The 24,858-nt window shown below is 41.4% G+C and overlaps 1 protein-coding gene across 3 annotated transcripts in view; it reads left to right on the top strand.

Moving 5' to 3' along the window:
• The window catches only part of SPRING1 (SREBF pathway regulator in golgi 1), a 79,829-nt gene that overhangs the window by 1,959 nt on the left and 53,012 nt on the right, over nucleotides 1-24,858 (top strand). The window contains exons 3-6 of one of the 3 annotated variants that reach the window (XR_012631290.1): nucleotides 390-541; nucleotides 1,041-1,154; nucleotides 2,120-2,341; nucleotides 6,384-6,870. Coding sequence is in view for 1 of the 3 variants with exons in the window: in XM_074887142.1 (XP_074743243.1) it covers nucleotides 390-541; nucleotides 1,041-1,154; nucleotides 2,120-2,203 (350 nt within the window). In the remaining 2 variants the exon portion in view is untranslated. Of the gene's footprint in view, nucleotides 1-389; nucleotides 542-1,040; nucleotides 1,155-2,119; nucleotides 4,462-6,383; nucleotides 6,871-24,858 lie in introns of those variants that run through there. The other 2 variants (XR_012631291.1, XM_074887142.1) reach the window with 2 other exon arrangements.

Here is a 24,858-nt window from a genome sequence, read left to right on the forward strand (position 1 = left end):
AGTTATCCATAGACCAAAGAACATGTCAGTAGTTTTTTCCAGTCTAATCATCACCAATTGCCTTTCCCCTTCCAATCACAACAATGAATTATGCCAAAAAGAAATCAGAACTTAAATATTCTGCATTTTAAATACTCATACTGTATATACAGCATATCAAAGTAGGTACATAATAGTTGTGCAGGTAACACCAGGCTGTTGTGAAAGTCGTCTCTAGGTCCAAGTGTTATTTCAAAGAATTGCTAGTTAGGGCTTAAATTGAGGGGGATCATCATGTACTAAATGATAAATAAACCTGTTCTTAAGTAATGTGATTCTTACCATGGATTTCTATAGAACCTACAACCAAGTACGTCTTGCAAGTTGTTACTACTGTTTTTGTTTTTCAGGCTACATCTGTGAGAGGAAGGACCTCCTGGTGAATGGCTGTTGTAACGTCAACGTGGCCAGTACAAAGCTGTACAGCTGCGACAGCTGCCTTCCCAATGGCTGTTGCAGTGTGTATGAGTACTGCGTTTCCTGTTGCCTGCAGCCCAGCAAGGTGCGTAGACTTTGTCCTGCTTTTCAGGTGTTCTGAGCTGCTCAGGCTCCTCTGTGGCTAAAAGTACTCATTTGTGAGGAGCTTTTTCCTTAGAGGGGACAGTTGTGTTTCCTGGAAGGATGACGAAAGCCTGCAAGGACCATATGGCAAGCTCTAAATAAGGCTTTAAAAAAATCCCACCTTTGAGAGGAAATACTGGGAGCCTTGCAGAATGTTTCAGCTACAGGGGAGTTGCATTTGCTGAGGGGAGATGACTGCAGAAGAGCTATTCCAGCCAGAATCAATTTTGTATTCTGTTGGCTTCTCTAGATGCTCTTCCTACTGCTGGGGTTCTGTGATGTGTTAACCTTTCAGTGCTTGCTAGAAAGTCTAAGTGGAGTTGCTTACTATTCCTCTGATACTTGAGCTGTGTAGGTTAAGGTGGACTTTGGTCACTCTTTGTTGATGTATGATGTTTGTGTTTTTTTTGTTTTGTCTTCATTTTTGCTAACCACTTTAGCAACATCTTCTGGAACGTTTCTTGAACCGGGCAGCTATTGCTTTCCAAAACCTCTTCATGGCAGTGGAAGATCACTTTGAGTTGTGTCTGGCGAAATGTAGGACTTCATCACAGGTAAGAAAGCGCCCTTGGAAAATGGGACTTAGGTCCTATTGGCTGGTCTGTTGTGCTTGCACACACACAGGCACCTTCATAAATGCTAAGCTATGGCTGAGAGCTAATCTGAAGGCAGTCCTCTGATTTGTAAGGTGAAATAGTAACATCAGCAGTAAATGAAGGGCAAAGTGCATATTTAGGGCAGGACGAGTTGTATACTTTCTTTAGAAAAGAGGTACTTAACTAAAAAGAGACTAGCTGAGTTCAGTGACCAGTGAAGATCTCATAAGGATGAAAACTGAGAGTTGCAGTAGCTTCAGAGTGCTACTTACTTTATGGTACATTTTTAGACTCACCATATGCTGACAATCGTCTGCATAGTAACTCAAAAAGTATGTTTACTTTTTAAGAACAGAGGTGAACTTCCGTTACCCATGTGATTTTATTAGAAGTTTTGGTCTAAGCAAGCATTGGCCCTCTTAGAAAGTGCTGTTGGAGATGTCATGCAGCTTGAGTATTTAATATAGCAATAGGGATGGATTGCAAACAAAGGACATAGTTCCAAATGTCTCCAAAGTTGTTTTTTTTTGTTTTTTACCTATGGTATCTGAACTCTAGCTTTATCAAGAAAAATGCACACATCTCATGTATCAACTTTATTATGCCTTGCTTGCTTAGGACATTTGATGATACTGCCTAAGCATATGTAACTCTTTTTTTGTATATTGAATCTCTTCCCACCTACTTGGGTAGTCTTCTGAAAAGGAGGTTCTGGGTATGGTTCAACATTAAAGTGCTGTAATACAGCAACTGTATTTTATATGTTGCAAGTGCAGTGTTGTTTGACTCCAGATGATATGCTAATGTATAGAAGAATTTGGGAAATGTTTTGCTTATCCATAAATGCTCTGGGTTTTGGCCCTCAGTGAAGTATTATTTCAATATGTGTGTATTCTTAAAGCTTCTCCTCCTCTTCCTGACAGAGTGTGCAACATGAAAACACCTATAGAGATCCAATTGCAAAATACTGCTATGGCGAATATCCCCCAGAGCTTCTGCCTGTTTGAAAGCTGCATGATCTAAGCAACAAAGGGAAGGAACTGGAGACTAGAATCTAAAAGAGCAAGACAACAGCTGTTGCTTTACAAGAGCCTCAGTGTAAATGGCTGATGTTGTTTCTGGGGACAAGCCCAGAGGTGTACAGCGTAAGTGAGGGATGTAAAGTCTCTGGGATTGAATCTTGCTTTTTTCAGTTTGTTATGCACCTGCTTTAGAGTACTAGTACATTCTTTGAGTACTTCCTCTAAATTTTAGGATGCACGGAGTCAATCTAGGCTATAAAATGTAGTAGGAAAAATACCTAATGTAGCTTTGCAGCTATACATGGAGGTTCAATTGTGTCTCTGAAGTCCAGAGGCTTTCCAGAGTGACAGTAATAATTGGAGGATTTTTGCTTTTAGAGAGCAAAGCATGCCTGTTATGCTTCTCTCTCTGGAGCACTTCTTGACATGCATGGTGTACACTACATATGTAATTATGAATTATTTATTCATTTTATATGGATTACTAGCTGAAAGTATTGATGCTTTGCATAGCTAGTTGTTGATGCCTTTCAGTCCCTGTTTTGTTATGTCAGGTAGAAAGGATGTTTTAGATCCTGACTAAAATTGGTTGGTTTTTTTCCTCCTTAGTCTAAAGGAATTGTATTTGGATTCATCACTATAGTGCTTAGTGAGTTTAAAGCATTCAGAACTCCAATGGAGTTGTTATTCTGTCAAAGTCCCATAGCATGTAAGAAGAGCAGGGATCTGGCTAGGATGGGATGTTTATTGTCTGTAAACGCTTTTCTTGTTACTCTGCGACAGTGTCCTCGAAGAGGAGTCTTGTAAACAGCGCTCTGCTAGTCTACTTTCTGACAGGGAGCACTGAAGACTTATTTGCTTGAACTTGTTCAGGCCTTGGTAATTCAAATGTACTTCACTCCTGGTTGTGCAAAAGGGGGGAGTTGTTCTAGGATTTCAGTTTAATGATGTCCTTGTGCATGAAGTAATTGGAATGTTGGAACATGGCGCAAGCCCTCCTCTGAGGACAACTCTGTTGCATGAGTTCCCCGCCGTTCCTCTCGCTCCCTGCGAGATGTCATGATGTTTTTGATTTGCTGTTTGACGTACTTGCTACTCTGGAATTTTGGTCTGATCAGAATGGCACTAGAACAGGGCTGGTTATCCCACCATTTCTCCTAGGTCTCAAATTTGCAATTTAAACTGTTTCCCTCTTAAGACTCCACAACACAGAAAAGATGTGTAGAGAACCTGTAAAATGCTGACTAAATTTGTACTCCCCCTGCAAGTCACTGGACGAAGTCCAAGCGCTAGTTCTTTTCTATATGCAGAGCCTTATTCCTCTTGCTTTTACCTCATCCACTTGCTCCATGATTTTGACTTTGATTATGTTTGTTTAAACTGATACTTCCTGTTCCCTGACTGAAGTAAAACAATCTACAGAGGCTTTAAAAAACCCCACCAAACAACAAAAAACCCAAGCGCAGTGGTGGAGTATCCTAGTGCAAAAGATCTGTAGAATGCTATTGCAATTACATATGATATAAACAAGAAGTAGTGTTACCAGCCAGCTGATAAAATCTACTTGCAGTGTTTTCATTCTTCTTTCCCAGAAGTCATCAAGTGAGATAATGGTTCCATCAGCAGATTCTCTTGAAAATCTTGTTTTTCCAAAAGCTTAAAAGCTTTAGCATTAGTAGTTTATCCACCTGAAAATCTTGTCTCCCCTCTGCTGCCATCCTATGGCAACTTGCTGCAGCAGACATGACAGTGTAAAGATGCAGTGTGAAATGCCGTCTTCAGAGGGTAGCAGAGGTTACTTTTCTTTTCAGTGTTAAACAGATTCGTCACCCCTGTTCCAGCACTTCATAACTGTTTTCCTCAGGGAAGGCCATCAGGTTGGTCTATGATCATTCCTGCTGAGATATATTCCAGCACTTTATGTTTTTGCACCATGACTGATGAGATCAAGATACTGATGGCTTGCTCTTGCTTTTAACTTGGTATTAATTCCTTAGCAGGCAATAGCACCACTTGAAGCACTGATTTAAGAAATCATAAGAACCAACCTAATTTGGACAACATTAGTGGGAATTCCTGGCCCCTTTCTCTCCTAGAAAAACAGGATGTGATCAGAAGTGCGTTGTGACCTTGGTCCATTCAGTGGGACGGAAACTGCATCCTCCCTCCCTGGTTGTTAAGATGTTCAACTAGTGTCTATACTGTATGTTAAATCATTAAAAATCTATCTGTGTTCCAAAATACTACCTGTTCTCATGTCTTTCCTTGAACTACAAGGCAACTGTAGCAAAATACAAGTTTGAAAAATGCAGTGGAGCAGAGAGACACTATCTTGCATGCATGTAATAAAGGCAAGCAAGTAGAGGCAAACAGGAAATCTATTTCATTTCAAGTCAAGAAAAGAGCATGCCTCTCTGGTGCACAGAAAGATCTGGCCCTTTGCAAAAGTGGGTTGAGCAGGGAAAGGAATGCAAATGATTGTTTCACGTTGTGAAGATAGGTCAGATCTGTGCTTCCTGGTACTACTCCTGTGTGGTTTAAGTGATGTCCATCCCTCTTGCAAAAAAGGCTGGTGATTCTGTGGTTGTCAGTGCCTGTCTGACATCTCCTTTCTATTTGTCAGCTGTGAGACTCAGGTTGTTGACTTGTGTTTGGCAGCAGATTTAATGAGAGCACTTGATGGAGCGACCTGCTCTGCTTATCTGCACTGAGGTCAGTGCTGGGGATAATTGAATGGGTTGTGTACTCCTTGATTTCTGTAGTTTACAAGAATATTAATGCTAGTGAAAAATGGTAGCAGCTGTCATCTAGTGAGGAACAGGTATAGTATTTAGCTGTACCAAGCTGGAAATGTTAATCTATGGCAGAAGGGCAAAGCAGTAACTGCCATCTTTGCTGACTTTAAACTTGAGCCATTGGCCTTGAAAGAACCTGCTGTACTGCTCCATTGGGATGGTACATGGAGAACTGGATAAAAATTCTTATTGTGATGGGCTGGAGTTCTGAAAAGGCAAAAGCAGACTTCGGGCTTGAGGCCAACACTAAACAGCTGATGAGTTGGGATTGTGGTTTGTGCATTCTCAGAATCTCACTCATCGTAGTGGCAATTCTTCACTCTATCTCCTGCATGTGCTCAGGTTCTAATTGCTTGGAGAACTTTCTAATAAGCTATATTAGGAGTCAATTTCTGAATCTAAAGCACAAAGCACAGCAAATCCTAAATGTGTCATTGTTCTGATATGCTTTTAAAAAGTAAATTTTTTTCTACTTCCCTTGTCATTTAGCTGGACAGGCTTAAGCTTTAGGATTTGTTCTGTCTTGTGCTAGTCACTTAAACTGCAAACACACTAGATCCTTTTACCTAGCCCCATAATGTGATATTTGTTCTTTAGTTTTTCTAGTCAAGGAGAGGTGGGGGAGGAGGTGAAAAGGAATTTTCTAACTCAGCAAGTTCCACAAAAGATGGAGTTCAGCAAATTATTGGTGCTTTAATAACAGCCCTCTGCATTTCTTTACAACCCGAGGCAAACAACTAACTATATGCAGAGGGGGGGGAAAATTCCATCATTCCCTGCAGGTTTTGAAGTTGGCAAAGTACTTAGTTCTTCATTTTTTGATCCGTGTCTAATTAAACAGACAGTTCTATCTACTATTTTTGGTCAAATAAGGTCTGACTTGTAGCAACATGCATATTGTCTACATGATGTTTTCCATTTTTGAGGCAGTCACGTGGCCACAGATTTTTCTTAGAAATCATGGTTCCTAGTAGATTAGAAGTACAGGTCTTAAGCAAGAATTCTCAGGATACCTTCAGACTGAAGCATGTTTGTTGCTGTGGTCTGCTGTTTCGCCTATGGTAAAATAACACAAAGTTGCAGAGTAGAGAAAATGAAGAAATTAATTCTGGCTGGAAAACTTGCCTTGTAGAAGCTTTTCTAGTGTGTATTTCAATTAAGGGGATAGAAGACCGCAAGCTAGAATTGCAAATGGAGTGGGAGGCAAGTGTTAGGTTTTCCATAGATGAGATTACAGTTAATCTGTTTCTGCTGTTAATGGTTGAAATGAGGACTAGCACCTGATTTCTTGCCAATTTAATGGAAGCTTCCACTAAAATCCAGCTCTCATTTTTCCCATATGTTTTCTGCCTCTCTGCGTGCACCTACAGAGTAAGGCACGCTAATAGGAATCAACGTGAATGGGAATCATACGTCAGTTGTCTGCATTCTGTTCCTGCCCTGCACAAAATCTGTTTAGATTTTAAACTCCTCAGAACAAAAAGACAACATTTGTGGTTCCTACAACTTCTGACCATGGCCTCACCTGGAGCCTTTAATGTACCTGTTGATGTGAGTAATACCTGTTCTATGCAGATTTGAAATATCACCATTTGAAGAAGTGGGATAAGGTTGAGTATGTCACAGGTGTGACATGTTCATTTTAACACCTAAAAAAGTAGCATCCTAAGCTACTACTACTAAGTGACACTACCATATGCATAAAAATGCATCCATCAGTTGTGTAAGATGACACTGGGTGTGCTGTATCTGCATTTTCAAACTGAAAAATGTAGATTATTTTCAAACTACACTTTACAGACCTGCTTAGTAATAAAAGTTGTGCTGTCTGAGGAAATAAACACGTTCATACATGGATGAACAGGGTCCTGATTTATCTAAGTCGCTAATGCCTTAAAAATGCACATTAAAACCCCCCAATCCTCTGTGGTAGCAAATGCATATAAAAGTATGAGAAACAAATGTAATATACCTCTTCTGATGGCTTTGTTCAACTTCTTGTGTCAGCCTAACCAGCTTACTTCTAGCAGCGTGTCTGAGGCGGTGTAACAGCGAGGATCAGCCAGCAGAGGTTACCACAGCCCTTGGAGAAGAGCCGGTCTGCTCCCCGCGGAGCCGGGCTGGCAGATGGCCCTTAGAGCTGGGTTTCACTTGGCGAAAGGCAGGCAAACCTACAAGTACAGAACACGAGTCATTACATTGCTCCAGGAAAACGTCTGGAGTGACTGTCTGGAATTGTCCCTGCACCCTTGGCCTGGCACCCAAACCCACAAAAATAAACTTACCTTTGAGGGCTGCCTGGGTTTTCAACCTGTTGGGCAGTTAGGGGTGCTAATGTGGGAAAATAGCCACGGTGCCAGGGTAACCTGGTTGACCGCTATTGTACTAAAAATAATAGTGATGATAATAATAATACAACCCTGGCCCTCACAGCAGGGGGAGAAATCGGAGCGATTTGTCCGGCTGCTGCTGAGCGCTGCTCTGCCATGGCGGCTCTCCTCACGCCCCAGGGGAGCGGCGCTCTGACAGCGCAGTGGGAAAGGCTCCTCCTCCGAGCCGGGCTCGGGAGGTGCGAAGGGCGGGCTCTGCCGTCGAGGCCGTGGCTTTTCCAGGGCCGAGGCTCGCTGGGGAGGGCTGGCGCAGGGTAAGTCCCACTGCTGCCTCCCCTCAGCCCCCTTTCCCGCCCTTTTCCCCTCACGCTCCCCCCCCCCCCCCCCCCCCCCCGCCCGGCCCAATTACCGGCCCAGCCCGGGGCGAGAGGAACCCTGGGCTGAGGTGGCCACTGTGGTAAAGAACTGGGTCCCAGGACGAGGCCCTGGGACAGGACGGAGCATCGTGGCCCTCAGGCCGGTTTCCTGCCGTTGACAGAGCTCCATAACCGTGTCCAGGCCACGGCCTTCGGCGGGAGCGTCCTCTCCCCACTGCCCGGCGGCTCCTTGGTGGAGACTCTGACCGGGAAGAAGGAGGTGAGGCGGCGTTTCGGCAGCTGGGGTCTCGTGGCGGGGCGCTCCGGTGCTGCTCTAACGCCAGTTGACGCCAAGGTGTTGCTTTGTTTCAGCAGTAGTTTTGTTTACACTCGCTTAGAAGCTTCCCCTGATTACAGCTGAACGAGCCTGCTGCAGGTTTTTGGGTTGGGTTTTTGGGTTTTTTTGTTAAAACAAACATACACAAGGCCGTGTTTTAATGTGCATTTAAGTCTTAACCTCACTCCTGCACTGTTGTGTCCCCGGTACGCAGAGACTGGCTGCTTGCTGTGGGGGGTGTGGGCCGAGGCCACAGCCACCCCCATGCCCGGGGGACACGGAAGGGTTCAGCCCCCCGGAGCCCTGTTTTCCTTCTCCTTTTCCCAGCCTCTCACCGCAGGGAGCTGTGGTTCTGCTTTTTAACCTCCGCCACCCTTAAACCTGCTTTCATTTTTCTTCTCTCAGCTCACTGACTGCTCTGGTTTCTCTCTCTTCACCCCCCCTTTCCTCTCCTCAAGCCCCTATATCTTTTCTCCTTCCCCTGCTTTGCCTTGGATCTCATAAGATCATAGAATCATTTAGGTTGGAAAAGACCTTTAAAATCATCAGGCCCAACCATAAACCTAACACTGACAAGTCCACCACTAAACCATGTCCCTAAGCACAACATCTACATGTCTTTTAAATACCCCCAGGGGTGGTGACTCAAACACTTCCCTGGGCAGCCTGTTCCAGTGCTTGGTAATGCTTATGGGGAAGAAATTTTTCCTAATATCCAATCTAAACCTCCCCTTGTGCAACTTGAGGCCATTTCTTGTCCTGTCTCTTGTTACTTAGAAGAAGAGAGCAGCTCCCACCTCCCTACAATCTCCTTTCAGGCAGTTGTAGAGAAGGATAAGGTCTTCCCTCAGCCTTCTTTTTTCCCAGTTCCCTCAGCTGCTCCTCATAAGACTTGTGCTCCAGAAGTCTCAGTCTCAGTGCTGTCCTTCTCACCACAAATTGATGATTACCAGATCTGTCTCAGCTATAGTCACTGCGTTCCTTTTCTAAGTAGGGAGAGGTAGTGTAACACTCCCCCTTGGTTTTCAGATAAGAAATTTCAATTTCTTTCCACTCCCACTTTAATCTGGTACTAGCTGTAGTTTTCCAGTGTCTCTGTCCACCTTTGCTTTGAGGGTTTGTACAAAATTTCATGCTATCATGGTTGCGAAGGCACACCCATCCAAAGTTTTCATGAGAGAAAACTAGTATCTGTTGGCACCTGTGCTGTCAGCTGGGCTAGAAAGCAGAGTGAATTTTCCCATTTATGTAGCATTTGTCCCTAAGAACTCAGATCTTGGGCCTGGATCCCACTAGGCAAATGCATCTCAAATGTATGGGTTTTGCTTTGATAAGCATACATTTCCTTTTTCAGCAACAAGGGTTCTAAATTTATTTGAAAGTTACTGAAAACCTCTAGGTTGCCAAAGAAAGCATTTATCCTGATTATGATAGCTTGCTGCCAACAGCAGGTGAGGCTTGCTTGCAGGAGAAGTATGACTTACGAAGAAGAAAGGTGTACATGCTGTCTGATCTCAGTCTTTCATTGTGAAAAGTTTATATTTAGAATTTGTTGTAATGCCCAAATAGTACCAACATCAGTTAAACTTTTTTTTGAGTAGTTACTTAAATTTTTGTTATTTTCTCAAAATGAGCCCGGATGAGTTGTGCTCATGAACCTTCATCTCACTGTATGGAAGCCCAGCCCTATGCTGAAAAGTGATTCTAAAAAAAATATGTAAACAGTGATCCCTGCCTTGGTTAGTGACACCTGGGAAGACTAGTTCTCAGTGTTCAACATGCTTTTTTCCTGTCCTGCTAGTTTGTAAATTCAAGCTGGGTTCTATCTGCATCATGCATATTCCTATTTATAAAAGCTTTGCAGTTGGAAGTGAGGTGATTTACTGGTGATACATGAACCGAAGCAGCGGTGTTGAGTGTCGAGAGTTCTAACTCTAAGTGTTCAGCAATCACAAGCCGAGACCACTTCTAACACCATAAAAAATTTAAAAATAAGTGAGAACTGTGCTTGTCTATCATCTGAAGATGGACGTTTGAATGTGAATGAAGTTTCAAAGTTCTGAGTTCCTCTCCACAACTGTAGAGCTTTCATTTTTCTTTCTTGTGTAAAAACTGAGGTTTCTATGTGGCCACCTTACTAAGCAGCTGCAACTGGGAAAAAAGCAACAAACATGAGACCCGTAAAAACATTGTGGGAGTTGGCAACTGACAGCCCTCTTATTTCTGCAAGGTGAGTGAAATAAAAATCAAACTTCACTCTATAAGGAGTTAGTTGCTTCTGTATATAAAATGGAAATCCATCCAGGGTTTTTCTGGTACAGAAGTGATACTCAGCTACAGAAGATCTGTTAAGGAGCTGTGATTTTATAAAGTCAATTTTTCTGATCCTGAGTCCTACAACTAAAAAAATGGTGGTGCTAGAGGTTGGAATTCCTTTGGAAATTATTAAGTGCTGTAAATTGGGTAAAGACTGAGAGCTTTGGACCTCATCAGGATTCTCCCTGGCTTCCTGCCAGCTGGCTTTCAGGTAGGTTTCCTATAAAGAGCTGATATATTCTGCCCTCAAAACCAGAGTTTGCAGTGGAAATGCTGCAAGGAACCAGGCTATTAAAACAAATTAAGCTATCTATTTGTGAGCATCAGTGAAACATTTTGTGATGTTACACTATATGCACTTGTCACAGTCCTCCCGCATCAAGGTTAGAGTGAGAAGGTGACTAGTTGGCAGTCACTTAATCAAACGGAGATGTTGATTTCTCAGGTAACCCAGGCAGGGTGAGGCTTGCATGCTCCGCTGCTTTTAACAGCCAGATAATGAATATGCTTTCCAGAATTCTTGTTTCTTATAGTGGAAGCAGCAGCTGCATGTGATCTGTGTCGCTGTCAAAGGAAAGTGAGATGTAGTTAATTCAGGTCTACACAACAAAGACATATTGATCAGGGCTCTTCTTGCTATGGTTGGGTATCTGCAATAACAATGACTAGGACAATGCAGCAAGCCAGGATGGGAAAACCAAATATGCTTTGTCTTAATCCAAAAAGTGAGAGGGTTTAGCACCTAGATTTGCTGCTGAGCATCAGCAATTTCAGAGCAATTCTGCTCCAGTCTTCAAAGGGTCAGTAAGATACTGAAATCAAGTGAAAAGGGCACATCTTGTTCATGTCATTATAAATACACTTCATTTGTAGCTATAAGGTTAAAATCATGGATTTGGTACAAACAGCTTGCAGTGGATCAGTTCCACATGATTTAAAAAAACCCCGTGTTTATGGTATCTGGATAAATTTATACTGAGCTGCTTATGGAGGTACTGAATGTTGCAAGAATTATATGGAGTGGATGTATATATTATGTTTCCTCTGTTCCTCCTCTACTAGTAGTACATGGATGTGGATGATTATGTGCTATATATTTAGTAGAGTATTGCAGTGTATTTTTTAGTGCAAAGCTAAAAATCCTTGTATACTGGTTTTGTAATAAAAAATGTAAGTATTATTTTTATTTCTGCAGAGGTACCCAACTCATTGTCTGTCTTCCTGTCAGATTCACTTAATAGCTGTGTCTGCTTTTCTTTTGTTCGTGTGTTGTGCAGAAGAAAAATGGGCACTAACAGGTTTGCTAATTACTATAAAATTCTTCCCAGCCTTGTTCTGTTCAGATCGTTCTATTAGCTAAATAATGGAGTGCAATGGCATGATGGCTCTCACGCTTTTCATTATATAAGGTCTTTCTTGTGCAATATATTACTGGGATTGTCTTCTGGAGCTGTCACCAATAGGTTTTGATTTTATACACGTGCTGTTTTCTTTTATCTCAACATTACTTTTTTGCTACTACTTTAATCCTCCTTATCTTTCCTATCTGGCTTTTAAGGGCACAGGACGGTTAGCCCACTGCTTCCTCAGTTTTTGCTAGCAGCTCGCAAAGCTGAGTACTGACATGCTCAGTATCTTGCCTGACAGTCCTCTGACCAGTGTCAGTGCATTCACATCAGTGCAACAGTTCCTGTCAGTTTTAAGTTTTACTACTATACCTAAAGGAAAGGTCTTTACCCTCACTGTGTCATTTTGCTACTGACACTTATTTTTCCCTTACCTATTGGTATTGTTAACGTCATCTTCTTCAGCAGTATTTACAGCAGCAGACTTTTGTCTCAGCGCTCTGATTATATTAGCTCCAGTGATTATACTTTCACTCATTACTGAAATAAAGTTAACATTAATGAGAGTCATGCAGCTAAACCTCTGTTCACCTCTCTGGAAATTTATTCTAATGATGAAAAGGAGATGCATGTGGATCTATTTAAAAGCAAGCTAGCTTTTTTCCCCACCCCCACCTAGCTGCCTACCAAATTCAGTGTTAAATAAAGTCTTTTGTTATTAAGAGCTGATGATGCAAAAGAATCCAAATACATTATACAACATTAACAAGGACAAATTATATTGGTTAAACACTGATCTATGTATAGGTCTGCTACAGAGAGTACCTTTATGACCCAAATTTCTGTGTTGCTGCTGCTTCTGGAAAGGGTTTCTCATATCTGACTCTCACAATAAATTAGCGATACAGCACTTGGAGGTCCTAGGGGGTATGCTAGGGAAGTTCAAGATATTATCAAGTGTAACAGTAATCACACCTATAAATGAGATGAAGCATTGAGAGAGGTGAAAATTGTTTATAGAAGATATAGCAAGGCTTTGAGCTGAAAGAAGAAATATAATTTAGATAAGCAAAGTTAATGAGATAAAACAAATGTACATGGTGCATGTGCCAAGCATGGCAAGATCTCATGAGATCTTTTACTGATTGGAATGTGGATTTACAAGAGCAGATATTTTGCTACTGGTCATGGCTAGGGAAGCCGTATCAGTAGAGGTGGTTTGTTTGTGGATTTATTTTGTTTGTTACTGAAAGGTTAGAGAATAAGAATTCTCTTTTTATTAAATCTTCTTACAAGCAGCTAGCATGATGTGGTCTCAAACAGGACTGCTGTAGCATAACAGGCTAACTAGAAGGATAGTAATATTGACTAAGAGGAATACATTCTCTGAATCAACCTTATTGTATGACATTTTCCTTAAATGTTGCCTCGTCACGTATGAAACTAGACTGAGCCTGGTGTAGTTTAAGAGGTCCAAAATGATTCTTGCTAAAAATTTGCATATATTTTAAAGGGCTTTTATAAAAAAAAAAAATGTTCAGCTCACGCAATGTTGTGAGCAAATAAACCTCCTTTGTGTTCAAAAATAAAGATATGTCTTACAAAAAAATACCGCTGGCCTGTACAGTAAGTGGAATGTTTTAGACCAGAAGTGTTCTAAAATACTTGCTTTAGGCTTTCAAAGAAAAAAGTAATCCAAGAATTACCAAAGCATGGTTGACTCAGAATAGGGAGTGAAATACTATTGTAATGATAATCATGCTTTGACCTATTTCAGATTCCAGGGTGTAGAAGTATTTTCTCCCTTGCATAGGTTTGTGATTTTGACCACAGAGTTCACAAGGAAGAATATGTAGACTTACTACCAAAAGAGAAGCTGTCTAATGGGAAGACTGTTTAAGTTAGCCTTTTCAAATGTCAAAATCCTAAACAAAATAGATAAAGTTGGATAAAGGTAACCCTTTACAAAGGTTGGTGAAATAACATTATCGCCCTTTGGCAGAGGGAGAAATTGAAACACAGTGTTTAGGAGATGTCAGTCTTGTCAGATGATGCAGCAGGAGTGGGCTGGGGCATAGCATCTAAAACTGAGCCCTGGATTGCTGTCCTGCTCTGCCTTCTGGAGATCTCTACCTCCCTTTCTGAGAATGCTGCTGTTGTGCCTGAAGATAGCACTGACTTATGTCTATAGTCACAAACTGAGTGTGTCAGGTTGAAATGTGCCTTATGAAATAATTTATATTATATTTAATTTGAAAGGCTTTTACATGACTCTGTTCTAAAGCAGCTTTTCTTATAGATGCAGACAAAATTAAATAATCTCTGTATAAGCAACGTGGATTAAATAGTTTTTAGCTCATGTTTTGTGGTCATTCCTACTGCTCCTGCAAGCACTGTTCTGAAAATACTCTCTATCAGCTGCAGGTATTTACCTCACAGTTTATTCCTATTCCTTTATGTGCACATCCCCTCTTGCCCCACCTGCTTCCCAGCTTGGCTTTTCCTCATCTTGGTGCCCAGGAAATGCCAGTGTCTAGCTGAATGAGCTCTGCTATAAATCAAAGTGTCATCACTTAGCTGGTAGAAGTGATTTAATTAATGCGTCATGCCCTCCCCAGAGCCTCTCCCCACCTGACTGCTAATCAACCTTCATCAGCAGGAGGAAAACGTAGCCCTTCTTAGAACTGTGCAGGAGAGACTGAAGGGAAGACAGTTAATTGCAGCTGCAGAGATCAGCCTTGTCACTTGTCTCTAATCTGTTGTCTGTTTCTTGAAATACTGCTGTCCTGGTCTCTTACAAACCATGCTTAACTCCATTCATACAGAAATTATCTAGTATCATATCAGCAATCACTTTCTGTCAGAAAACGTATTTGGCAGATGACACGTTTTAAAGTACCCTATTGTGGATATGAGTTATTGTAGCAACTTCTACAGCCTGAGCACTCTTTTAGCTGGAATGAGCAGTTTATACATAAACATTTCTGTGCACTGTGGATGCACTTCCTAGGTGGTGCTGTGCAGGTAACACCACAGATCACTGAGCCAAAAATGGTCATGCCAGTGTGAAATTACAGAGCAGATGTTGTTAGCCTTTGTCAGCTGCTGAATAAATAATTGATGATTTTATCTCAGGTATATATGTATCAGAATGATAATTTCTGTGCAAGCCAGAGTACTTGTCCATTTCAGTTCGGTGGTTTCCACCACTTAGGGTAGGATCTGTGGTAATGGGAGTCTTAGCCTCCATCTATTGGATAACATGAGTGTAGGAAGAATTTCATAGAATCACAGAACGGTTTGGGTTGGAAGGGACCTTAAAGATCCTCCAGTTCCAACCCCCTGCCATGGGCAGGGACACCTTCCACTAGCCCAGGTTCCCCAAAGCCCTGTCCAACCTGGCCTTGAACCCTTCCAAGGAGGGGGCAGCCACAGCTTCTCTGGGCAACCTGTGCCAGTGTCTCACCACTCTCATAGTGAAGAATTTCTTCCTTCTATCTAATCTGAGTCTACCCTCTTTCAGTTTAAAACCATCACCCCTCATCCTATCCCTACACCCCCTGATAAAGAGTCCCTCCCCATCCTTCCTGTAGCCCCCTTTAAGCACTGGGAGGCCACTCTAAGGTCTCCCCAGAGCCTTCTCTCCTCCAGCTGAACCCCCCCAACTCTCTCAGCCTGTCCTCACAGGGGAGGTGCTCCAGCCCCCTGATCATCTTCGTGGCCTCCTCTGGCCCCGCTCAAGCAGGTCCATGTCCTTCTGATGCTGGGAGCCCCAGAGCTGGACACAGCACCGCAGGGGAGGTCACACGAGAGTGGAGCAGAGCGGGAGAATCCCCTCCCTTGACCTGCTGGTGGATTTAGGGAGTGTTGTATTTGTGACTATTCACAGTTAATAGGCAATCAATATAAATATGGAAAATAGCACTTGTGGGAAGCAGTGTTTTTTCTGGTCACTAGAACAGAAAACTGACAGGTTCCTGCTTTCTGGGCTTGACCACTTCCAAGTTGCCAGATGACCATGAGCAAGACACTCAACTAGTTTTTATCTGGGTTTGCCCCAACTATAATGTTTGCTAGAGAAGGACATGCTATACATATGATAGGACACACCCTGCTCTCTCTTCAAGTACCCAGTGCTACTGAAGCAGATGGGCCTGCACTGCCTTCTGTGAGATCAAGGAGACTCATCAGTAAGATGAACAGCAGTGTACCCGGAGTTGCTTACAGGTCTGTCGGCCATTGGGATGACAGAAGTGCAGTAATGATAACTTCAGGCTTAATACTGCAGGTATTAGGGAGTACCTCTCTGCTCTTGGAGCCCAAGATGGTCTTTTTGGTGAGCTTCAGAGGGCAATGGGAGAACTTGGCCCCCACTAACTCTCAGTGTGGTCTAAAAACTGCCATAAGCTGTAGGATGTGGGAGCTGGGCCACAACCGGTCACTTCCGATATCCCACACCACCTTATGATGGTGCCACGTGGCCTGTATCAAGGACACTCAGCCTTTAATCCTTCCTGGGAGGGCCTGCCACACAGTCAGCCAAGCACACTGCTTCGTCCTGTTCCTCAGTCTTCTTGTGACAAACAATACGGATGAGTCGGCTACAAGCTCTGTGCAATGACACTAATTCAGTTCCATCCCTGTGTTGCACGAGACGGGTGCCCTGAGCCACAGCCTCAAGGCTGGGTGCTCTGCAATCTGACCAGAGTAATTACCATTATGGTTAAGCAGCTGTTTCCTTTGTAAGTCCATAATTTTGAGGGTTCATTACATGGACATAAAAGTCCTCTCCAGGCAGAGATTTGGCAGACAAAGCCCAGCCAGGGAGCTGTTTAATCATTTGTTAGTTTGTTTATTTTTGCATCTGTTGGGCAATTCTTTTGGTATTTTGTATACAAGGCAGTAAAAGATACAACTGCAGTCATTTTCAGTTGCTTACCATGAAGGTCTTCACTGATCTTTATTTTGCTGTTGGTCATTTATGATTTATTTGAAGAAATAACTGTATATTACTGTATTAAAAGTGTTTACTATGCAGTATTCAAATAGCATCTTTTTCGGACATTTCACTGATTTCTGTGTGTAATCCATGTGCCTTGTTTTGCTTAATTCCCACAAACTCTGCTGCTCTGTGATTGCTTATTGCTGGTTCTGTTGTTTTATACTAGGGTACTCTGTAGAGTAGTAAGTAGACAAAGACAGTGTTTACTGCATAGCTTTGCTACTATTTTTATTCTTTTCCCAGCTTTTTTTGACTGGAAATCTGGAACCAAGCTGTGTAAATCTCTATCTTTTTGGTGATTTTAAATTGAGAAGAACTTTTAAGGTAGTAGAATTACTGTAATTTTATCCCAATGCAGCTAGTAACAGAGTTTCTGCCTACTGAGGAATTCTTTTTTAGGAAATGGTGTTGAATATAACATCTGTAAATTTGATCTCTGAAGGGAACTGTGTCCTCAGGCTTTCTAGAATTCCACAACATCCCTTATTTCTACTGTTGAAACCACACCTGAGCTAATTTAAAAGCAAGATGCACTGATACCCATAGCAACCGATGCCAAATAAAACTGTCTTCCTTTGTAGGATTTTGCTCAGGGCACAAGACTGAATAGCTGGCCTTGTTGTAAGGATTATGCTGCAGGTGAGTGAATGGAGCCATTCTTTAGTGGATAGTTGGATACTAGTGAATCTTGTTGCTGGCACTAGAGCTTGTAAATGCTACACCTGTGTTTTTTTCCTCTTAAGAAGCCTTGACAGTATCTGATGACTTAAATCTGAGTTGTCATCTGGCCAGTTTTCGTCTTGCATTGAAAAATATTCTAATGAACGCCTTCACAGAAGGGAAAGGAGCTGTGAGTATTTTTGTCTCACACTTCTAGTTTGTTTTAGCACTCAAACAGTCCTGTCTGTGCACTGAGCAGGTCACAGAATCGGGAGATATATACTGCATTAACTGTGCCACCCTCTAAACTAGGAATGTCATCTTTTGTGAGCCTGGACAATGTCATAAGGAATGATTGTACTTTCTGTCCAAGTGCTAGGTGCTAAGAGGAGAAGTTGGTAATTCTTGTACATCGTTACCCGCACTGCCTTTAGAGGGGAACAGCATGACTAGACTTGTGTGACCAGAAGATAGTGTGTGAAGGAGTGCAGAGCTGTGGGTATGCGTGCCTCAGCCTTCTGCATGCCGTCAGACCTCTTCAGCTGTGTCTGGTCCTCCGCTGCTAACACCTCGTGAAAAGTGACTGTTACACGGGGGAGCAAAGCTTGTGTTTTCAGAACAGACAGAGCAAAATTCTGTTACTGCTATCATGACAGTTAACCAGGAAGTTTGTGAGGACTTACTAATTCATTTGTTTTATGTAAAAATGTCTCATCAGAAGCTTTCTATCCTTTTTTTCCAAAGAAAATCGCTTTTTGATGAAATGAAAGTGCTGAAAGAAGTCGTCAGTTTTGGTTTAAGAATATTAATTTCTGGGTGAAAATATGGTAGCCAGACGTTTCCATTTCAATTTAATTAGAAACCTAAACCTTTAGAATATTTGGTATTTTTTTCTTAAAATTTTTACGTGATACGAATTTTTTAAACTTATTCTGATTAAACAACAAGCAAAAGAATAAGTCCTTTTCAATGAAAAAAATTCAGACAAATGGATAATGTGCAATTGACAGAGGATTGGATTGGGAGCCTGGTGAGCAAGCTACCTTTTTGTGGGGAATAGAGAAGATGACTGTCATTTCTGAAGGTATCAGAAATGTAGGGTTTTTATTCTCTTCTGTGTTCTGCCTCTCATTCTCATTTTTTGTGTGTGTATTAAGTGGCTCTTGCTGAGCTCTGCATTGAGATGTGTCATTGTGATAAATCACTTTTACTGGAGATTATATTTTTCCTCCAAATGAAGCTGCCAGCAAGACACATTTTAACAGTTGCAAGTGACTGCAACATTTTTTGCCACCTTTTCTCTCTCTCTCTCTCTCTCCCCTCAAAATATTATTCAATAAATTCTGACTAAATTCTGTTGAGGACCATGTTTTCTAGCAGAAGGGAAAAAACCCAGAAGTGGCAATTAACAACTGTCAGAACTAGTCAAAGATCTTTATACATGTAAATAAATCTGTTTTTCTCCTACCTTGCTTATACTCAAGGAGTCCTAGCCTGCTTATAGTATTACCCAGTGAAGTTCAAGATCCCTATGAAACAGGGAACCACACAAAAGTTAAGTGCGTTGCCTAGGATCAAATGTCACACCCGTGGTGTGGCTGTAAAGAAGAATCATCAGGTGTTTTTTGCTCTAGCCATGTGAACCCATGTCATCAAGTTCAGGGACCTGATGTCAAGGTCGTACAGTGTCTTCAGTAAATTTACTAACTTCTTTTAACAAACAGTTGTGCCATTTTGTCACCACTGCAGAACTGGAAAGCTGTTAGAAAACCTCATCTGTCTGATGGTTAGGGGAACTCTTCATTATTTCTCTCTAAATCAATTCCTGACTGGTTCCCACTTATTTGTTGTTATGTTGCTTACACACCCCACCCCCCCACCCCCCTGAAAATTCAAAATGAATATTGGAAATAGCATATCATATTTGTAGCAAGAAAGGAGTAAAATAACTTCAGTACAATAAAAATCAAATCTAGATCTTTGTTATTTTTAAAGTGCTGGAAACTGAGAGGCAGGATATCTGTAAAATGTTGACCATAACATTTTCTTGAAAAGTCTTATCAGAGTCATCAAAAGCATTACTAAATTTGTTTTGGTTTTGGCAAATTGTTAACTGGTTTTGACATTTTTGAGAAAATAATTCTGACGAACTTCAGAGGTGCCAGCTTAAATACAGTCTTGAGTTACAAATAATAGGTTTTACACTCTGATAGCTTTTTGGTGTGCTTGACTGTCACTTGGTAGGTTAGAGTTTTATTCCCCAGGTGGTCGAATCCCAGCTGGAATCGTAAGGTTAATCAAAGAAATGGGAAATAGTTCTTCGTAGATATGTAAAGAAAACATCATCTACTTCCAAAGGCATCTGGTTACTCAAGTATAAGATTAGGTCACTCTGTTGGTGGAATGAATGGTCTTACTGCTCAGGTTGCACAAGCAGTATGGGCAAACGGGATACAAGCTTTCCAGTTTTCCAGTCTCTCCAGCTGGGCCCTCTCTCTCAGGACTTCTCTGCTTGTTGACCTGCTTTCCTTTCTTTGCTCTAAAATTTCTGAAGTCCCATTTTTGTTTTCTCTCCAATTTTTCCTTTCAGATGAATTCCACATCATTTTGCCCTTGAATTCCATTTATAGAAGGTGGTTATGAGTGAAAATTCTGTGATATCATATTTCTGTGTGAAAGTCAAACAGTTTCAGAGTTTATTTAGTGCTTCATTCTGTTTTCCCTTCCTTTTAAACTTTACATTGCTGGTAGATACTCAAAGCCAGGTTGATTTATGATGTTCTGTGTGGTTTTGTCTTTTTTCTTGAAAGAGATCTGAGAAAACACCAACATTAAAATAAGTCCCATAGAAACTTCTTTTCTGCATGTGTCTTGGGCAGACATGCCCTTCTATTTTTCTAGCTGAAGTTCTCATCTTTCGAAGGTGAACTTCTTTAGAAAAGGAGGGAGAAATAGGCTGGATTTTCAAAGCTATTTTCCAGATGTTAAATGCCAAATCGCAAATGCCAGGCCCCTTGTTTTGTGAACATCCCATGAAAGTCAGTCATATCCTAGAAAAATACAGACTGTAAGCCGGTGTCTTGGATAGCTACTGAGACAATTGTAGCAAAGATAACAGGCGCATTGTATAGTCCCACAACGATGAAGAGTACGGCTTGGCCATGGAGGAGAGCCCTGTTCCTCTGTGGTTACTTGATAAATACTTTTAATTATCAGCATTGTCATTTGCGTAATGGAATTGTACAGCTGGCCACATGCAGCGAATGGAGTTACCACATGCTCTGTTGGTACTCATGCACAGGAAGAATTGCTGGAAGGATGTTAGCTCTGAGCAGAGGGGAGTAAACAATTGCACATCACAAATGTATGGACTGCCTGCATAGGAAGAAGGGGTTAAGTGTGCTAGATTATGGAACTCCTCGGCAGCTTGAGCAGTACTCAGAAAGGCATCAATTTGCTGGCCTGTGTCAAGAACCACTTTCTGTTGGTTGCAGGAAGCAACTTTAGGGTAAACTGTCTTACTGTCTTTTTTTTTTTTTTTTTTTTTTGTCATGGTTCAGAGCTGTAAGTCTAGGGAACGGCTTTTTGACAGAGATCCAAGCATCTTAATATAATGGTCAGCTGCACTTTGGTATCCCGTGGTTTTGGCTTTGGCTTCTGCTTGGCTGTAGCATAGATGAGTAGACACTGCATTTCATATTCTCGTGTACCAGCATACACTGAAATAAGAGCAGGCTGTGAGAAAAGATGGATGACTGCTTTACCTTGAAGGCTATAAACACAGCTGCTTAGATCAGCAGATGGCTGCTAGCGATGGGCCACAAACAATATGAACTGTTCCTCTTCCCTGTACTGTTCCAGATGGGAGGCCTCTAAAGGGAAAATGGAATATGCTTGTTTTGCGGTGGTCTTTCCAATTCTGCCTTCCGTACACTTGGTTTGCTCTTCCCTTCCGAGGGACACTTTTTCCTCAGTGACACGTGATTCAAGATGAGTACAGCCAGCCGTGTTTATTGTATCATTTTATGACTCTCTTTGACCTTGTAACATATATGACCCTACGCTTCTAGCTATCACCAATCTTAAATGTAGAATGAGATTTAATAAATACCATAATTTCTGACACTTGGTAGAGTTATGAGTGAAGCTTTTGGACTGCAGAGCCACGATCAGTGAATGACATTCAGAGAGGAGGAATGCATCAAAATTAATCTGCTCCATCTGGGGCAGTTGGAGCTTGGCTGCCAGTGCAGTAAGAGTAAACAGGATTGCATCCTTCACAATGACATAGTATTTGGTGTAAATAAGTTTTAATTTCATCCCATTGCTGAAGTAGTTAACTGTCCATCACCAAAAATTGTACCATAGATGCTGCTTTTCTGTGAGAGTGGGCAGTTGTAGAGTTCATGGGGCAGCATTGTCAGCTTAGGATGATGGACTATAAGAGAAATAAATTGGTTTTTTTGTTATAAGAATTGACCGTTTACTTATGTCTTCATGGCATTGGGTATCAAGAGTGTCCCAGTGGGAATTTCTTTCTTAGTGATGTGAAGAAAGAGAAGTGAAGTACTGTCTGGCAGCATGAGCTAACCTCTGCAGTCATCAGACCAATAGTGCTCTGTGAAACACCTTGGTAATAGCCTGCTAGTGGTGTGCTAGTAAAGTAATGGGTTGTCTGAATGACTTCAGTTTCTGACTGAGGGCTCACAGATATGAATCATGAACTCCGAGGAAGGATTTGGGAAGTCAGTCATCTCAACAAATCCCTTTCCCAAAGAGCTGCTGTTATTTTCCAGATATAACATTTTTATGGGACTATCAGAGCATTCTACAAAAAAATTTTCCTCTCTTGCACATGAAATATTAGGAATTGGTTTTGGTTTACATTTTTTCTCTGCTTCCCAAGTGCTTAGTAAATGAAACAAGCAGCAGAGGATAAATATTCTCATCAATCATCTTTTGTTTGTATATGCTCGTCAAGACCTAAAAATCCTCTTGGATGGAAGGAGGAAAAACTCTGGAGGCTTGCTTTTATGTTACTTCAAAAGTAAATGCTTCCAGTTAAAGCCCAAAACCCCATAAAATAACTTTGTCAACTGGCTGCATAGTGGCATAAAACCAAGAGAGACTGCCAGTCTGGAAGGTTGTCTCTTCCATGGCCAACTAGGTCTATAATTCTGACTTCGCAGCATGACCTGACCCCAGCAGACATTCAGTTCAGGGCTCCCTTACAAGTTTCAGAGGGAATGCTGGGCAGCCACCGAGAGTTGTTCAGAGTTTTCATGTCACATAAGCAATTGCAAACATCCAGTTTCTAACCACAGCCAATGAAGACGCTCTGATGTAAGAATGCTACAGCAGACCACTCAATATATTCTTTTCCATAGAAAATTTCCTGCTAATCCTCCCTTGCTAGATAAAAACCCCAGTATATCAGGGTTTTCTTTTTCTTGAATGATTTCCAAATTTGACCAACAGTATTTTTTTGTGAACACATCTTCAGATGATCTCTTGGAGCTGGAACCTCAACAAATACTGAGGAGGACTCTGTAATATGAGTTTACACATTGTCTGGAGTCTTCACTGTTTGGACACAAAGATAACGCCTATATAATACCACTTAGAAAAGGAAGCTAAATGTGTGGTTTCAACACAAAATGCAGTATTAAGGAAAATAGTTGTTAGGAATGACTGCATCTTGCAGTGAAGCAAAAATAATAATTGACCACTCTAGGGTGTGCTGTTGAGACTGATGTCTTAAATTTATTAATGACCTGGAAAAAATGGACCATAAGCTTTCAAAATTTGTGGATAAAAGCTATGGAGCTTGTAATGTCCATGCAAAGATAAGTAAATCATTGGGACAGTCATTATTACAGTAGATGAAATTTCATTTGGCTACATGTCAAGTACTACATGCAGGCAAAAATAATCTAGGCATTTTCTGTGTGGTATGCTGATGGACTTCAAGCTTCCCATATCCTCTGAGGAAATACTGAGCAGTCTGTGTAAATATTTAATTCAAAAAGACGCCTACCCAATGAACAGAAATGGTAGCAAAATATTTAGGACATCTAGGAGCATTGTACATGGGACGGGGTGAAAGAGAACAAGTGGATACTGTATCACCACACCAAGTGTTCATTTTCATCTTCTGTGACCTATGGTTTTCCAGAAGTCTGGGATTCATCTCCGTCTTACTCAGCCTGTGTATTAGAGTATTATTGCTCTGCCTGCTACCTCATCTTTTACATTACCAGTGCTTTTGGCACCTGAGTAGCTATAAATGCCACAAAAATTTAAGTTGCAAGTGGGCAAAAGGATGTATCAACCAATGAAGGTTTGACACGTGTATTTGTGAGCTTCAGTTCCTGCCTTGTGTGTAAAAAGCAGCCATTTATTTACCGATAACAGCATCTCACTGCCTCGTTATGTTGATTTCCCAGGTTCACTAGCAGAGCTCACGGTCTCTTCCTCATATTTAGCATGGCTTATGTTATGCCTTAGCCACTGGGCATCACCTTTATAGGATCACAGAATCTCACTGTCCCAGTGGCATACAGCTGTTCTAAGCTGTTAAATAGGAAAACAAGCTTTCCCGGGAACTGGGGGAAAACAGATTTGTTCATGGTGAGGTGATGACTCTAAACTTTCCATTTTTTAGAACACAGTAAAAAACTGGTTTACATTGCTCAATTTGTCATCAAGTTGCTCATCCACACTGTCACGTCCACACTTGCTTTTCTTTTTTTCCCTTACATGCTGCTGAAACCCTGGCATTTTAGCCTTTTAGGGACATGAGAATAACACTGCATTAAATACAGGCTTGCATCATACTAGATGTTCCATGGACAGTTTGTGTAAATCTTCTAGTGAGCACAGAAGTGTCCTTTCATTTATATAAAAACTTCCTTTATTTTGTTGTGTTATTCTTAGGTTACTTTGTCATGGATGATGAAATATTTCAAAAAATGTAGTTGTGTACCAATATCACCAACCACTAAGGCTTCATAAGTAGCGATCTACTTCTTGTGAATAAGTATTAAGCAAAGCTCTCAAGACTCTGTAAAAGAGTTTGTGGCTTCCTCATTTCCATTAGTTTGTGCCACCCTGGCTTAAAGCAGTCTGTCTTTTTTGGTCGTATCTCAGATGAGCAGTGATAACAGTGCCCCAGGGTAATGGGCACTGAGCTATACTAAAGTTGTAAGCATGGGAAGGGCGCAAATCACCAAACAGCTATAATCTATGCCATTTAGAGAAGCAAACTCTCTGAAATATTTCCAGGCCTCTTTAGCATTTCTTAGTCTAATCAAAGAGGAGAAGAAATGCAAATTTTTCTATGATCACTTGGAAAAAGATCTGTAATGACTACCTTAGGTCACAAAAAGGAACCCATGAGAAGTGATTGGCATGTGCCTAAAGATACTGCTGTACCCACTGAGGAGTAGACGGTGGAATGAAAAGTAAAGGACATGGATACACTTTAATATTGTTTCAT

Source organism: Strix uralensis, chromosome 17 (genome assembly GCF_047716275.1).
Source record: "Strix uralensis isolate ZFMK-TIS-50842 chromosome 17, bStrUra1, whole genome shotgun sequence".
In the NCBI taxonomy this organism is placed as follows: domain Eukaryota; kingdom Metazoa; phylum Chordata; class Aves; order Strigiformes; family Strigidae; genus Strix; species Strix uralensis.